This window comes from Gopherus evgoodei, chromosome 4, assembly GCF_007399415.2.
Source record: "Gopherus evgoodei ecotype Sinaloan lineage chromosome 4, rGopEvg1_v1.p, whole genome shotgun sequence".
NCBI lineage: Eukaryota > Metazoa > Chordata > Testudines > Testudinidae > Gopherus > Gopherus evgoodei.
The window spans coordinates 9,258,732-9,273,504 of record NC_044325.1 but is presented as its reverse complement, the minus strand read 5'-3'; the positions used below and the strand labels follow the sequence as shown (position 1 = coordinate 9,273,504).

The 14,773-nt window shown below is 48.5% G+C and overlaps 1 protein-coding gene across 18 annotated transcripts in view; it reads left to right on the top strand.

Moving 5' to 3' along the window:
- The window catches only part of TXNDC16 (thioredoxin domain containing 16), a 77,299-nt gene extending 72,668 nt beyond the window's left edge, over window positions 1-4,631 (top strand). For 17 of the 18 annotated variants that reach the window (XM_030562893.1, XM_030562896.1, XM_030562886.1 and 14 more), the window contains 2 exons: window positions 118-308; window positions 3,765-4,631. In XM_030562893.1, the coding sequence (XP_030418753.1) occupies window positions 118-308; window positions 3,765-4,057 (484 nt within the window). In that variant the 3' untranslated portion in view covers window positions 4,058-4,631. Of the gene's footprint in view, window positions 1-117; window positions 309-1,748; window positions 1,851-3,764 lie in introns of all 18 variants that reach the window. The other variant, XM_030562900.1, reaches the window with a different exon arrangement.
- Window positions 4,632-14,773: the final 10,142 nt, after the last annotated feature.

Genomic DNA, 14,773 nt, shown 5'->3' with positions numbered 1-14,773 from the left:
TAGGGGGTAATAGGCACCTATATAAGAAAAGGCCCTGTTCCTGTCAAATGGGGACATCCTATTCCTGTCTCATTGCTTACGTGTTAGTGACCAAGTTCAATCTGATCTGTTCTACAGGAAAAACACTCCTGTCGGCAGAGGAGTCCTGAAGGCCTATTTCAGCACTCCACCTCCTCTGCCTCTTCTTGCCTGGGTGAACCGTCATTCCAGCGGTCAAGTATTCTCATTTCCTTCAGACCAACCCGTCACCGAAACGAACGTCTTGTCTTGGCTCGAGAAGTTAAAAGCCGGGCTCGAGATTCCCAGCGGTAAGTATGCATGCTTGTATGATGCTTCTAGGCACTGCGCTCAGTTGTCTGTCATGGTTATTTAGTGATGGGAAAGTTCAGTTATTCTGTGCTCGAGCCAAAGCACAAATAGTCCAGCCAGAAAAGACCGCTCAGATTCTGCAGTCTGAGGTGCTGTGTTTTGCAGGCTGCTTATTGTCCAGAGCTGGGTGGGAATAGTTCTGAACGACCATCAGTTTTCTGCAATAAGCCACCAACCTGTATTTGAGCCCTGTTATTGAGAACTAGGCTTTCTTAATGCTGATTGCTAGTGGAAAGCCTCCTGAGTCTGCCCCAGCTCTCATACTGGGAACTTTCAGTGCTGGGCTTGCAGCCTGCCTGTGCATTTACTGTCAAAGTGCAGTATCGGTGGAAGGATCTGATGCCTCGTACTGGAAATTCTTTGAAGATGGAGTACTGTCGTTATTGGTAACTTTTCAGTGGCTTGTGTGACTCAGGAATTGAGGTGGAAAAAGCCAAAATGCTTTTCATAATTCGTCCCTACAACAATTTCAGACTCACAATCACTAAACTAACTCAATTTTGGAGCAATGTGAAATACAAACCTGGTGGATTGTTAATGACATTGGGGCAAAATCAGGTGTTTTCTGAGGAGATAACCTAGGGCCTGATCCATTGAAGTCAATGGAAAGACTCCATTGGGTTTTGGGTTAGCGTCCTAGTGGCCAATAACAAGAGTGTGGACATCCCTTTTTAACGTAGTATCTACCATGTGTTGTCCCTAAATCTCTTGCCCTCCACAGCTAAAGACATCTCTACATGCCAATGTACTCTGAGTAGTTTCTAGTAAGTGGAGTCTTATTTTCTCCACTGGAATAATTCCTTAGAGATCCTGATTTCCAAACCATTTCCAGTCAATGCCTACAGAACCAACAGCTCTATTCTTTACACTACTGTTGAGCTCAGGATAGCACCTGGATCCTATGGCGATAGGTGTAGCGGTGGGGCTGATTGATAGCGGGGATGGCACAGGCAAACAGGAGATGGAACCTGAGTGCTAACATCTAGCACCCTTGCAAACGAAGGATTCTTTCCAAATGAAAATTTGGATAAGCTGGTTTGAGTGGATTCTAGAGCGCTTGTTTAAAGCCAACTTATCCAAACCCAGCAGATGTTGGCAATTGTCAGTGCGACTCTTGTACAGTGGCTTGGACAAGGGGACATGCTTTTTGCCAACGTTCTTGTTGAAATACACATCCCTTTCTTCCGTCGCAGTATTTCAGAATTTGAGACGTTTTGAGAAGCGCTAAACCCCTGGAGACGGTTTGGCAATTTGTCCCCCTCTAGTGGCAGGGCCACATATTAGGTTTGAGTCTGCTACTGCTTCCTTGTAATAGACTGGTTGTTGGTGGAGATTGAACTCAGGACCGAGTGATCTGAAAACATGGGTTCTACTTCCAGAGCTAAGAATTGGTGTGTGCACCATGAGGCAGCGGCACGCTCATAAAGCTGTTACATGGTCCAGCAACTAGACGAAGACAAAGCTCCACACTGTGGTAATAGGTGAGGCTTTTGTGGAAATAAAAGGCCCTCAACAACTGCATCGAATTTTAGTTTGGAAAGAGTCCCAAGACTAATGTATCTCATGCTTTAACCCCACCACCTGTGGAATTACCATTAAAAACATACGTAAGAACCTTTCTTATCTAATGGAAACACATGCACCTCACTTCCTTTCAATACTTTTCTTGGACAAGATAACGATCTCCTACCTCCTGTTGTCAGCAGAGTAACACTCAGTTTCACACCTTTCTGTCCAATCTCCCAATCTTGTTAGGCCCTAAATGACACCAGTATCAGTCAATCTATTGTGTTTCCTCAGCTCTGTACAAACACTCTGAATCTGCTCACCTTATATTGAAGGGATCATTTTCTCTATCGCTGGCTTTTAATTTGTCGTTCATTTCCCATCCAGTTCATGGCAGGACTGGGGCCTTTGTGTAGAATTTACCCATGGGCAGAGCAAGGACAGTGTCCCAGTGATGTCCCACATAAGCCCTTTTCAGCCTGTAAGTCCCAGTTTCACCTTCTGTGCATATGTTTATGCCTTGCATACTATATTTCTGTTAGGGCATTTTCCTTTTGTAGAAACCTAATTCAGAAGTACAGTCAATCGTTTCTTAATTCAGGCCCCAGTTCAACAGAGCTTTTAAGCACATGTTTAAGTCCCCGCTGAAAGCTTTTGTTTAAATATTTTTGTCAGAGGTGTCCCAACTACTTCAGATGGCAGATGTGACTTCCACCTCCTCCCTGTTCAGCTGTGACATACTAATGCACAGGAAGGAGATTTCCTTTGTACTTAGAACAAAGGATTTGTCTTAATGTTAGTCCTCTTTTCTATAGTCAGAACAATAGACAAGACATCCACTGTGTACCTTTTTCAATATATTTAATGCTAAAGATGTAGATTTACAAAACAACTTTCATGGTGGGTGTGTCCAGTCTAGTTCTAGTCAGGTAGGCTCAGCGTGGTTCCCTTGTGCAGCAATTCTAGAAGAGCAAAAATAACTTTGAAGCAAAAAGCTTTATTTGCACACATAAGAACATAATGCACAATACGTAATACACATCAAACACAATACACATAACACACGATAACCAAAGCCTGTTGGTTTGCATTAAATCTTTCTGGGGACAGAATGGTTTGAAGGAAGGGGGTAAATGTGATGCAAAGCTTGAAATTTTTTTTTAAAAAACTCACAACTTTTGGGAGAAATGGAGATGTTTTGAAAAAACTCCAGTTTCTCGTACAAAACTAGAATATGGTATTTAGAGTCCTGTCCCTTTTAAAACTCCTCTAACCCTTTGGGAACTTTTTATAGGCACTCAAAGTCTTACACACTGGACTTCACCTTGGAGGGCAAGAGATCTCCTCTACTACAGGAGGAATTTAAAAGGGCCAGGACTGCATATTGTGTTTATTAAATGACTGTATTATTGTCCTCAATTTGAAGGCTCTGTTTAAAGAAGAAATCCAATTTCAAAAATACAAATTCTTTCCAGCCATGAGAAAAACAAATGTCCTGAGTAGGTAGTGGAAACTGTAATGAAACTGTGATTTCCATAACTGACTGAAACTGCTCTGGCCAAACTGTTATCATAGAATCATAGAATATCAGGGTTGGAAGGGACACCAGGAGGTCATCTAGTCCAACTCCTTGCTCAAAGCAGGACCAATCCCCAGACAGATTTTTACCGCAGTTCTCTAAATGGCCCCCTCAAGATTGAGCTCACAACGCTGGGTTTAGCAGGCCAATGCTCAAACCACTGAGAAATGCTAGGCCCTGGCCTGCACTGAGAATCGCACAATGAGGGGTCTATAAGGTCGTGCAGTTCTCAGTGCAAGATCTGGGCCTACCTGCCATCCGTTGTGTCCCAACCCTCAGTCATTAACTTCTGATTGTATCCTCTTCTCAGCTACTTTGTCTGATGAAGCCTGGAAGCCTCCTCTTCCTGCTTACAATTTCTTACGCATGATGGAGGCCACCCTGCCTAAATTCACAGTGCACACAGTTTATAGTCGTGGTGGCACCGATGAGCTGCAGCAGGCAGAAGAGGTCTTGGAAGAGAAGTCGACAGTCCGAGAGGAGCAGGTGGAAGAACCCGGGCTGGAAGCAGAGGAAGGCCAGTCGCCAGGGAGAGACTTGCGTGGCACGGTCCCAAGGCTCGCAGGAAGAGAGAAGTCGCCCAAGCAACATACAGAGCTGTGATGGCCAACGATCAGCATACGGGTACTAACGAAGGCCGTTAGAAGGGTGGCCAGGATATTTCACCCATGCCGATTCGATGATTAAAATGGTCATAGCGATTCTTTAAAACCAAAAGGGATGTGGTTGTGTGACAAACTGGTTGTGGAGTGACGGCCGCAGCAGGATTACGGTTTAAAGCCCAATTTCAAAGCCAATCAAGTACAGGTCATTTTGTCTAGCGCAACGATCTGTGTTACCGCAGCTGGGGTCTGAGAATGTTCCTGGCTGCTGCAGATCACCACTTAAATCTGACCTGTTTTATTGCGTTTCTTGGCAAATCAGGAAGGGAAATAGCCCGGCATTCTGCACTTTGCAAGCTGATCAGGATGTGTGAACAAGCCAATTCCTATTGCTGAGGGCTCTGTCCACACACCGAACTATCCCAGTCTAGTTAAAGCCTAGTGTACGTGCAGTTATACTGGTATAAATGTGATTACGCCAGCATAAGGCACCTTTACACCAGTATAGCTGTGTCCACACTAGGGGTATGTCTACACTACCCACCAGATCGGCGGGCAGCGGTCGATCCAGCGAAGGTCGATTTATCGCATCTAGTCTAGACACAATAAATCGACCCCCAAGCGCTCTCCTGTCGACTCCTGTACTTCAGCGTCGCAAGAGGCGCAGGCAGAGTCGACGGGGGAGCGGCAGCAGTCAACTCACTGCTGTGAAGACACCACGGTGAGTGAGTCTAAGTACGTCAACTTCAGCTAGGAGCTGTAGGGGTCTAACTATGTCAGTAGAAAAATCGCCCCCCTCCCGGAAATAGTGACATCGGTACAAAAGCTGCATGTGGCGCTGGCCTGAGAAAGGGGAGCCGAGTGGGGAAGACAAACACACTGGACTTCCCAGGTCTTGGCTTTCCCTTGACATGTTTGTGTGTGACTGCTAGCTCTGCTCAGCTGAATCCATCACCTGCTGTTTCTGAGCAGGGATGGGACCGGATGTACAAACTGGCTGGCTCTCTGCTGGCTGATTGCAGGCAGCCGTCACCACTCATGTCACTGTTCCTCCCGTGATGACTAGTCGGGCTGCGACCTGAGCAGACTAGGGCGGGAGAGGGCGGAAGGACAGCCATTCAGAGCTGTGCAAAAGCATCAGGGTTTAAAGGGTCTGCAGTGACCCAGACTGGAGAGCCAAGGCTGCTCCGGATGCTGGGAGATCTGCTTCACATCCTCTCCCAGATTGGGAGACGTACTGCCCAGGGAAAAGGCAGCATCCCTTTGGCGCTTGCTTCCCTTGTACAGTCAGCGGTGGTGGTGATCTGTGTTCCCTCTAAGGGGCCTGGCTGCGTGGGAGGCCGCACACTTAATTAGCAGAGCCGTGCAGGCGTGCACACTGCACTCAGGGACGCGGTCACGCATGAGCCTGGAAGATGGCAATGGGGTGAGGTGATGGGAGAGCTTGGGGTGTGCGGGACTGCGGCAATTCCCCGAGCCCCATGGCTGCAGCGAGGAGAGAGGCACCTCTTCCTCCCAGCTCCAGGGCTGCTGCAATGGGGCGAGATGTCTCTCCCTCCCAGCCCTGGGGCTGCGGCGGCGATGGGGCGAGGTGCCTCTCCCTCCCAGCCCTGAGGCTGCGGCGGTGATGGGGCGAGGCGCCTCTACCTCTCAGCTCTGTGGCTACGGCGGTGGGGCGAGGTGCCTCTCCCTCCCAGCTCCGGGGCTGCGGCGATGGGGCGAGGTGCCTCTCCCTCCCAGCCCTGAGGCTGCGGCGGCGATGGGGCGAGGTGCCTCTCCCTCCAAGCTCTGGGGCTGCGGCAGCGATGGGGCGAGGCGCCTCTCCCTCCCAGCCCTGAGGCTGCGGCGGCGATGGGGCGAGGCGCCTCTCCCTCCCAGCCCTGAGGCTGCGGCGGTGATGGGGCGAGGCGCCTCTACCTCTCAGCTCTGTGGCTACGGCGGTGGGGCGAGGTGCCTCTCCCTCCCAGCTCCGGGGCTGCGGCGATGGGGCGAGGTGCCTCTCCCTCCCAGCCCTGAGGCTGCGGCGGCGATGGGGCGAGGTGCCTCTCCCTCCAAGCTCTGGGGCTGCGGCGGCGATGGGGCGAGGCGCCTCTACCTCTCAGCTCTGTGGCTACGGCGGTGGGGCGAGGTGCCTCTGCCTCCCAGCTCTGGGGCTGCGGTGATGGGGCGAGGTGCCTCTCCCTCCCAGCTCCGGGGCTGCGGCGATGGGGCGAGGTGCCTCTCCCTCCCAGCCCCGGGGCTGCGGCAACGATGGGGCGAGGTGCCTCTCCCTCCAAGCTCTGGGGCTGCGGCAGCGGTGGGACGAGGTGCCTCTCCCTCCCAGCCCCGGGTCTGGAGCAGCGATGGGGCGAGGTACCTCTCCCTCCCAGTCCCGGGGCTCCGGCGATGGGGCGAGGTGCCTCTCCCTCCCAGTCCCGGGGCTCCGGCGATGGGGCGAGGTGCCTCTCCCTCCCAGCTCCGGGGCTGCGGCGATGGGGCGAGGTGCCTCTCCCGCCCAGCTCCGGGGCTGCGGCGGCGATGGGGCGAGGTGCCTCTCCCGCCCAGCTCTGGGGCTGCGGCGGCGATGGGGCGAGGTGCCTCTCCCTCCCAGCTCCAGGGCTGCGGCGGCGATGGGGCGAGGCGCCTCTCCCTCCCAGTCCTGGGGCTGCGGCAGCGGTGGGACGAGGTGCCTCTCCCTCTCAGCTCTGGGGCTGGGGCAGCGACGGGGCGAGGTGCCTCTCCCTCCCAGCCCCGGGTCTGGAGCAGCGATGGGGCGAGGTACCTCTCCCTCCCAGTCCCGGGGCTCCGGCGATGGGGCGAGGTGCCTCTCCTGCCCAGCTCTGGGGCTGTGGCGGCGATGGGGCGAGGTGCCTCTCCCTCCCAGCTCCGAGGCTGCGGCGATGGGGCGAGGTGCCTCTCCCGCCCAGCTCTGGGGCTGCGGCGGCGATGGGGCGAGGTGCCTCTCCTGCCCAGCTCCGAGGCTGCGGCGATGGGGCGAGGTGCCTCTCCTGCCCAGCTCTGGGGCTGCGGCGGCGATGGAGCGAGGTGCCTCTCCCTCCCAGCTCTGGGGCTGCGGCGGCAATGGGGCGAGGCGCCTTTCCCAGCCCCGGGGCTGCAGCGATGGGGCAAAGAGCCTCTTCCTCCCAGCTCCGGGGCTGCCTGAGGGGGAGAGAAACTATCCCCAGCCCAAGTGCTGCTGTGGGAGAGAGGGCTGGGGGGAGTCCTCTCTCCATGCTGCAGCCCAGGGGCAGCCTGCACCCCAAACCCCTCATTGCTGGCCCCACCCCAGAGCTTGCACCTCCAGCTGGAGCCCTCTCCCCCGTCTCCCAAACCTCTGCCCCAGCCCTGAGCTCCCTCCCAAACTCCAAACCCCTCAGCCCCACCCCAACCACACATTATCTCCATATTGGCGCATATAACAAAATTCATTCCGCACATGAGTGGGAAAAATTAGCGGGAACATTGATGGTAACATAGTCATTTCTGGGGCCTAATCCACAGGGGCACAGTGAGCACGGGCTGCAGGATCAGGCGCCTGGTAGGTTTGGGAAGACGTTTAAGGCCTGGTCAAGACCCATTGAAGGCCGTGGGAATGTTTGTGCACTGGATCAGCTGGCATCAGCCCATTTCAACAAACTGCCCTTGGAACCAGCTCTTGACACCACTGGGCTCAATTATCCAGCCTCCTTTATAGCGTTAACAACAACAACAAAATGCTAATCAGTTGCTCAGACCATTATAAATGCTGTGTTTTGCCAGACTTGCATGCTGCCTAGGTACCCGAGTGATGGGAGTTATTTGAAAGGCCTGGGTAGATAGAAATAGACCTAGAGTCGTTTAGTTTTCTCAAGGGCCCTGACTGAACCGTCCATTTCTTGACCTAGTTTTGAAGGCAGGCTTCAAAGCAGAAGTTTCTCTTTTTTTTTTAAGGTTGTATTATAAATCTAACATAGGCCTGTCGATTAATTGCAGTTAACTCATGAGATTAACTCAGAAAAATTAATCACACTGTTAAGCAACAGAATACCAGTTGAAATATATTAAATATTTTTGGATTTTTTCTACATTTTCAAATATATTGATTTCTCTTACAACACAGAATACAAAGTGTACAGTGCTCACTTTATATTATTATTTTTGTGACAAAAATTTGCACCATAAAAATGACAGACAAAAGAAATAGTTTTTTTAAATTCACCTCATTCAATACCATAATGCAATGTCTTTATCATGAATGTGCAACTCACAAATGTAGAATTTTTTGTTACATAACTGCACTCAAAAACAAAACAGTGTAAAACTTCAGAGCCTACAAGTCCACTCAGTCCTACTTCTTGTTCAGCCAATCGCTCAGACAAACAAGGTTGGTTACATTTACGGGAGATACTGCTGCCTACTTCTTGTTTACAATGTCACCAGAAAGTGAGAGCAGGCGTTCGCATGGCACTTTTGTAGCCACCATTGGAAGGTATTTACGTGCCAGATATAAAAATTTTATTAAAGCTAATGTTAAAATTACATAATACACATGTTGAGAAAACTGTGTCTATACATCTGGGTAGAGTGCTTAGATAATCCACAGGTACAAAGCTTGTTTAAAAACTCATAAGATACATATAGTACATAATCTGCAATAACCCAAATTCAGATGAATAAATTTAAGTTAAGTTATACAGAGAGTTGATTGGTTGCTGGCATGTGGAGTTCTCTGCTAGCAGCAGGGAGAGCTTGCTGGCATAGCCACGATGCACAGTTACACCCCAACAATTCTCACGTTGATCCTGTTGAAATCTAAGTGCGTTTTACTGTTGACGGTAGTGGGAGCAGGAGTGGACCCTTCACCACCCCCGAACAAGGCCCTATACGCTGCTCAAGACCCCCAGGCTTATGGAGGCTTTAAATTATGCCCAGTTTAGGCTCTTTGCTGTCATGAACTTCACTCTTGGTTCATAGGCATAACCAGTAAGGGAAATTCCATCCACTGTTCACAACTCTTGGAGAGAAAAAAGCAAGGGATTATTGAGGTGCCTATGCCAGAAATCTTTAAATGAGGCCAAAAGGAATGAAGACAGTATCCCCCTCTTTGTCCAATGCACATTTAATAGCAATGCAGCCTTTGTGTGTGAGCAGGTAACAGTTTACATGAAATGTTGTCTTTTATCTACACCAAACTGAATCTAAATACTAAGTTCTTAGGCTGGCACTATTCATTTTGGGCCAGATCCAGGAAATGTCCCTGTGCTAAATGTTAAATCGAGATTGGATGTCTTGTTCGGAAGTTATTGGTTGGTTCAGGAATCACTGGGTGTAATGCTATGGCCTGTGTTATGCAGGGGATCAGTCTGAATAATCACAGTTGCCCTAAAATCTATGAATAACTGCTCGGGTGAGTAGCCGTGCTGTGGGACCACTCACCTTAGGAAAGCTAACCGTGTGCAGAAGGATCAGCGCCCTGAGTAGACCCATTGAAGTCAGTGGCAGTTTTGCTTGAGTGAGGAGCACAGTATCACATCCTAAAACAGGTTAGATTATTCAGTGTAGTTTGGAATTTTTACCTGAGAAGATTTACTGAATTTTCCAACACCAGCAGAAAACTTAAGACCAGCCTGATCCGTGCATACAGGGGAGAACTCCTCAGATGTCTGATGTATACAGCTGCAATGTTTGGTTATTGTCAGAGTTCTCTTCATCAGCTGACAAAAGGACTCTGGGTTACATTAATGTATTTGCTTTGGGTCTGAAGCAATCCCAGGGAAGGATAATGGATGGACACAGCAGCAAGAGAAAAAAAATCATCGACAAACCCAAGCCATTCAGGTGGTTTTGAGTGGAAAAAAAAATACTGTGTTTGCAGGAAGAAGAAGAGGTCTTGAATCCATAGTACGTCTACACTGCAGTGTAACCCCAGGGTCCAGACTCAGGCTCAAGGCTAACTCCCCTTCTGTCTAAACACAAATCACACTAGTCCAAGGCTCAGACCCAGGGTCCCAGGACCCCCCAGGGATGCAGGGTCTTGAGTCTGAGTCAAGCTGGGACCCAGGGTTCTAGCCATATTGCTTTGCAGCATAGGCACAACCCCACTGGACTCGTGCTCTGGGAGTCTCAAAAGTATCCCACAGGCCAACTTTGTTCTCTGGACAGTCAAGTTTGGTGGACAGTCAAGTTTTCCCATGCTGCACCACAAACAAAGGGCTAGAATGGCCCCTTATTTGGGGAGGATGCTAGGAATTCTGGGATATGGGTGGTTGGACTTGGGTACACATAATGCCATGTAGATGCAGGAGCCCTAGGTTGGGACCCAGGGTTCAACCCTTCTTAACTGGAGTTACAAATGAGTGGAGATGCTCAAGTTTTTAACAAACCCAGCGTCGGCTCACTCAAGTTCTGCTATTTCCGGGCTTATGTTGCAATGGAATAGCATTAAGATACAGAATAAATCCATGTCGTGCTTCAAAACAGAAATCCTTTTCAGTGCACTGTACATGTGAAGGGAATGGAATGAGATTGTGTGTGTTGGCTTTGTGCGATGTGTGTATTGACGCATTTAAGTTAAATGAAGCACAACTACAGTGAGCATTGATTCTATCTGCTTCCTTCTCGAATATTGAATATTAAAGTGTAATTTCATCTGTTTAAGCCGCAGATCTGTATTTTCCAGGATGTCGTGTTTGAGAATTGCATGCGTAGGGCATTGTGACTTGATGTTGTGTGCCTGAGACACGTGGTATTGACCTTTCAGGTCTTTTCACTAAACACTTTTTTCTTTTTTGACTGTGTGCGGTTTACTGGGACATAATAAAGCTGGTAACTTTCATCCAGTCGGGAGCATTCCTTTGTGTATTTGAATTGAGATGAAGGTGAGAGTCAGAGGATAAAAGACATAATATGCAAAAGGAATGATGTGATCCTCATAAAATGAAAATCAATTTACATGGCAAAACTATCTATCAAAGTCCCTCCAGCACCTGATTGGTCTGTTTGAGTCTCTGGGATCAAACACCATTTTGAGCCCATTTGTTAGACATTTGAAAAGGCCTCTGCTTGCTTGTACAATTTGGTGGGGATTTCTTCTCCAGAGACAGGCAGGGGAGAGCAGTTGCAGAAGCACGTGTTCCAGGAAGGAGTGATAATACCTGGCACTTGCATTGTGCTCTTCCTGTTTAAAGAGCTTTCCAGGAGTAATTGGTTGGGTAGGCATATCAAAGGCATGGAAAGCATCAGCAGTCCCAGGCTTCCTTTACTCTGGCATAGGGTAGCTGGTTTTGCCCTGTAGAAAGAGACAGGGAAGCTTGGAGTGTTACTGATCACCTTCTCTTCATGTATATTTTCATCTTTTCTCTTGTAAACGGTCTGGACATTTCTGATGAGTTAGACCTGCTGGTTCAGCCTCAGTGGAGGAAACAGGCTATTTTTTGTCCTCCTTTGAGTTCAGACCCCCCCCTGCTGGTTTGCTTTAGCACTGCACCCGGATCCCAATTTGCTCTTGGAGCACACTTTCCATCACAAGAACAAAGCATGTCAGACCAACCCCATAGCTTTCTTTTATAGGCTAGCAAGACTCGTGGATGGGGGTTAGCAGTAGATGTGGTATATCTTGACTTTAGTAAGGTTTTTGATACTGTCTCGCATGACCTGCTCATAAACAAACTAGGGAAATACAACCTAGATGGAATTACTACAAGGTGGGTGCAGAACTGGCTGGAAAACTGTTCCCAGAGAGTAGTTATCAGTGTTCACAGTCATGCTGGAAGGGCATGTCAAGAGTGGTCTTGCAGGGATCAGTTCTTGGTCCAGTTCTGTTCAATGTCTTCATCAATGATTTAGATAATGGCATGGAGAGTATACTTATAAAGTTTGCAGACAATACCAAGCTGAGCGGGGTTGCAGGTGCTTCAGAGGAGGATTAAAATTCAAAATGATCTGGACAAACTGGAGAAATGGTCTGAAGTAAATAGGATGAAATGCAATAAGGACAAATTCAAAGTACTCCATTTAGGAAGGAACAACCAGTTGCACACATACAGAATGGGAAATGACTGCCTAGGAAGGAGTACTACGGAAAGGGATCTGGGGGTTACAGTGGATCACAAGCTAAATATGAGTCAACAAAGTTACAAAAAAAGCAAACATCATTCTGGGACGTATTAGCAGGAGTATTGTAAGCAAGACAATAGAAGTAATTCTTCTGCTCTACTCCACACTGATTAGGCCTCAGCTGGAGTATTGTGTCCAGTTCTGAGTGCCACATTTCAGGAAAGATGTGGACAAATTGGAGAAAGTCCAGAGAAGAGCAGCAAAAATGATGAAAGGTCTAGAAAACAGGACCTTTGGGGGAAGATTGAAAATACTGGATTTGTTTAGTCTGGAGACGAGAAGATTGAGAGGGGACATGATAATTGTTTTCAAGTCTATAAAAGGTTGTTACAAGGAGGAAGGAGAAAAATTGTTCTCCTTAACCTCTGAGGATAGAACAAGAAGCAATGGGCTTAAATTGCAGCAAGGGGGAGGTTGTGGAATCTCCATCATTGGAGATTTTTCAGAGCAGGTTAAACCAACACTTGTCAGGGATGGTCTAGATAATACTTAGTCCTGCCAGGAGCACAGGGAAGAGGACTAGAGGACCTCTCAAGGTCCTATCCAGTCCTGCAATTCTGTGATTCTATGATAACTGCTTTCCAGAACAGAGAGCCTGGGAGTGGGACCTCGAAATGAAACTGGAGTTTCAGTATCTGGGGTCTGTTAACTTTCCCCTTTAAACTGGCCTGAGGACTCTGTGTGCTGAGTCTGTATTACGTTCTATTCCCTAGCTCAGCCCAGTCCTGTCACCAGGTCTACCCATCGTGAACGCAGCATGTCCCAATTATTGTACGAAGGATACCCTGCATTGGCCTCCTGCTGAGATCCCAAATCCTGCATTGGATGAAACCACTTTAAAACAATGGATACCGTTGTACATAAGTGAGATTTGTGTTCCATCCAATGAGCTGGGGACCTCTCCCCTTTGCTGGCCTGGCTGAGGCAGCACTTTGCACTTCTGTCTCGCTTCACTGACTGTCAGGCACCGTTGCTTGGAGGCTTTAGAGATCCCATGCCAATGGGAGATGACGAGGGAGTCAAATCTGTCCACCTCCTCTCCTCCCAGCTTTTCTGAACCACAGGGGAGTAGCAGTGTAACCATGTGGGGCAGAGCTCCTTGCTTGGAAGGAGAACATTACTCCAGATCAGCCTACTCCCTTTCCTCATCCTGGAGGCCTCTCTGAACGCAGATCCTTTACACCCCTGCTTTTGATTAAAATATCTCCCAGTTGTCTTCTACCTCATTTTGCACCACTACTGCTAGGGTGTCCATCTCTTCTCACAAGCAGACTATGCTATTGGCACCACCATGAGCTTTGTGATGCCAGGGAAACTATAAGAAAGACCATACTGGGTCAGACCAGTGGGCCATCTAGCCCAGTATCCTGTCTTCCAACAGTGGCCAGTGCCAGGTACTTCAGAGAGAATGAACAGAACAGGGAATCATCAAGTGATCCATCCCCCGTCGTCCATTCCCAGCTTCTGGCAGTCAGAGGCTAGGGCCACCCAGAGAAAGGGGTCGCATCCCTAATCATCTTGGCTAATTGCCATTGATGGACTGATCCTTCATGAACTTATCTACTACTTTTTTTTGAACCCTGGTATAGTTTTGACCTTCACAACATCTCCTGGCAGTGAGTTCTACAGATTGACTGTGTGTGGTGTGAAGAAATACTTTCATTTGTTTGAAACCTGCGGCCAATTAATTTAATTGGGAACCCCTTGGTTCTTGTGTTATGGGAAGGAATAAATAACACTTCCTCATTCACTGTTGTCGCACCATTCATGAGTTTATAGACCTCTGTCATATCCTCCTTTAGTCGTCTCTTTTCCAAGCTGAAAAGTCCCAGTCTTATTAATCTCTCCTCATATAGGAGCTGTTCCAGACCTTTGATCCTTTTTGTTGCCTTTTTCTGAACCTTTTCCAATCCCAATATATCTTCTTTTGAGATGGGGCGACAGAACTGCACACAGTGTTCAAGGCATGGGCGTACCATAGATTTATATAGTGGAAATATGATATTTTCTGTCTTATTATCTATCCCTTTCCTAATGGCTCCTACCATTCTGTTCACTTTCTTGACTTCTCTGCAGATGGAGCAGATGTTTTCAGAGAACTATCCATGATGCCTTCTGGAGTTGTAACAGCTCATTTAGACCCCATCATTTTATATGTATAGCTGGGACCATGGTTTCCGATGTGCATTAATTTGCATTTATCAACGTTGAATTTCATTGGCCATTTTACTATGCACCATTGAATGTGGTATACCTCATCCTGGCTCAGTACAGGGGCATGGACGAGGTGACCTTTTGAGATCTCATCCAGCCTTACATTTCTATGAGTCTATGGGATAGATCTCGCCTGTGCCAGCTGAATGCCTGGCATGCAGAGCCGGCATCCCTGGGGAGGAGGAAGAGATGGGAAGTGGAGGGTAAAAGAATGAGAAAAGAGGGAAAAGTAGGAAGTAGAGTGGGGTGGGGATGTGGAAGGATCATGGGTGTTGGAATAAGGTGGTTATTTGTGTCCAGAATTCCACTTTGCTGTGGGCGCTGAGCTTCTCAATTAACCCCTTCTGGGACAGCATGGCAGGTGAGCAAGGAATGCCGGCTTAGCAAAGGGATTTTGCACCACCGGCACTTTACTGTAAACAGAGTTATA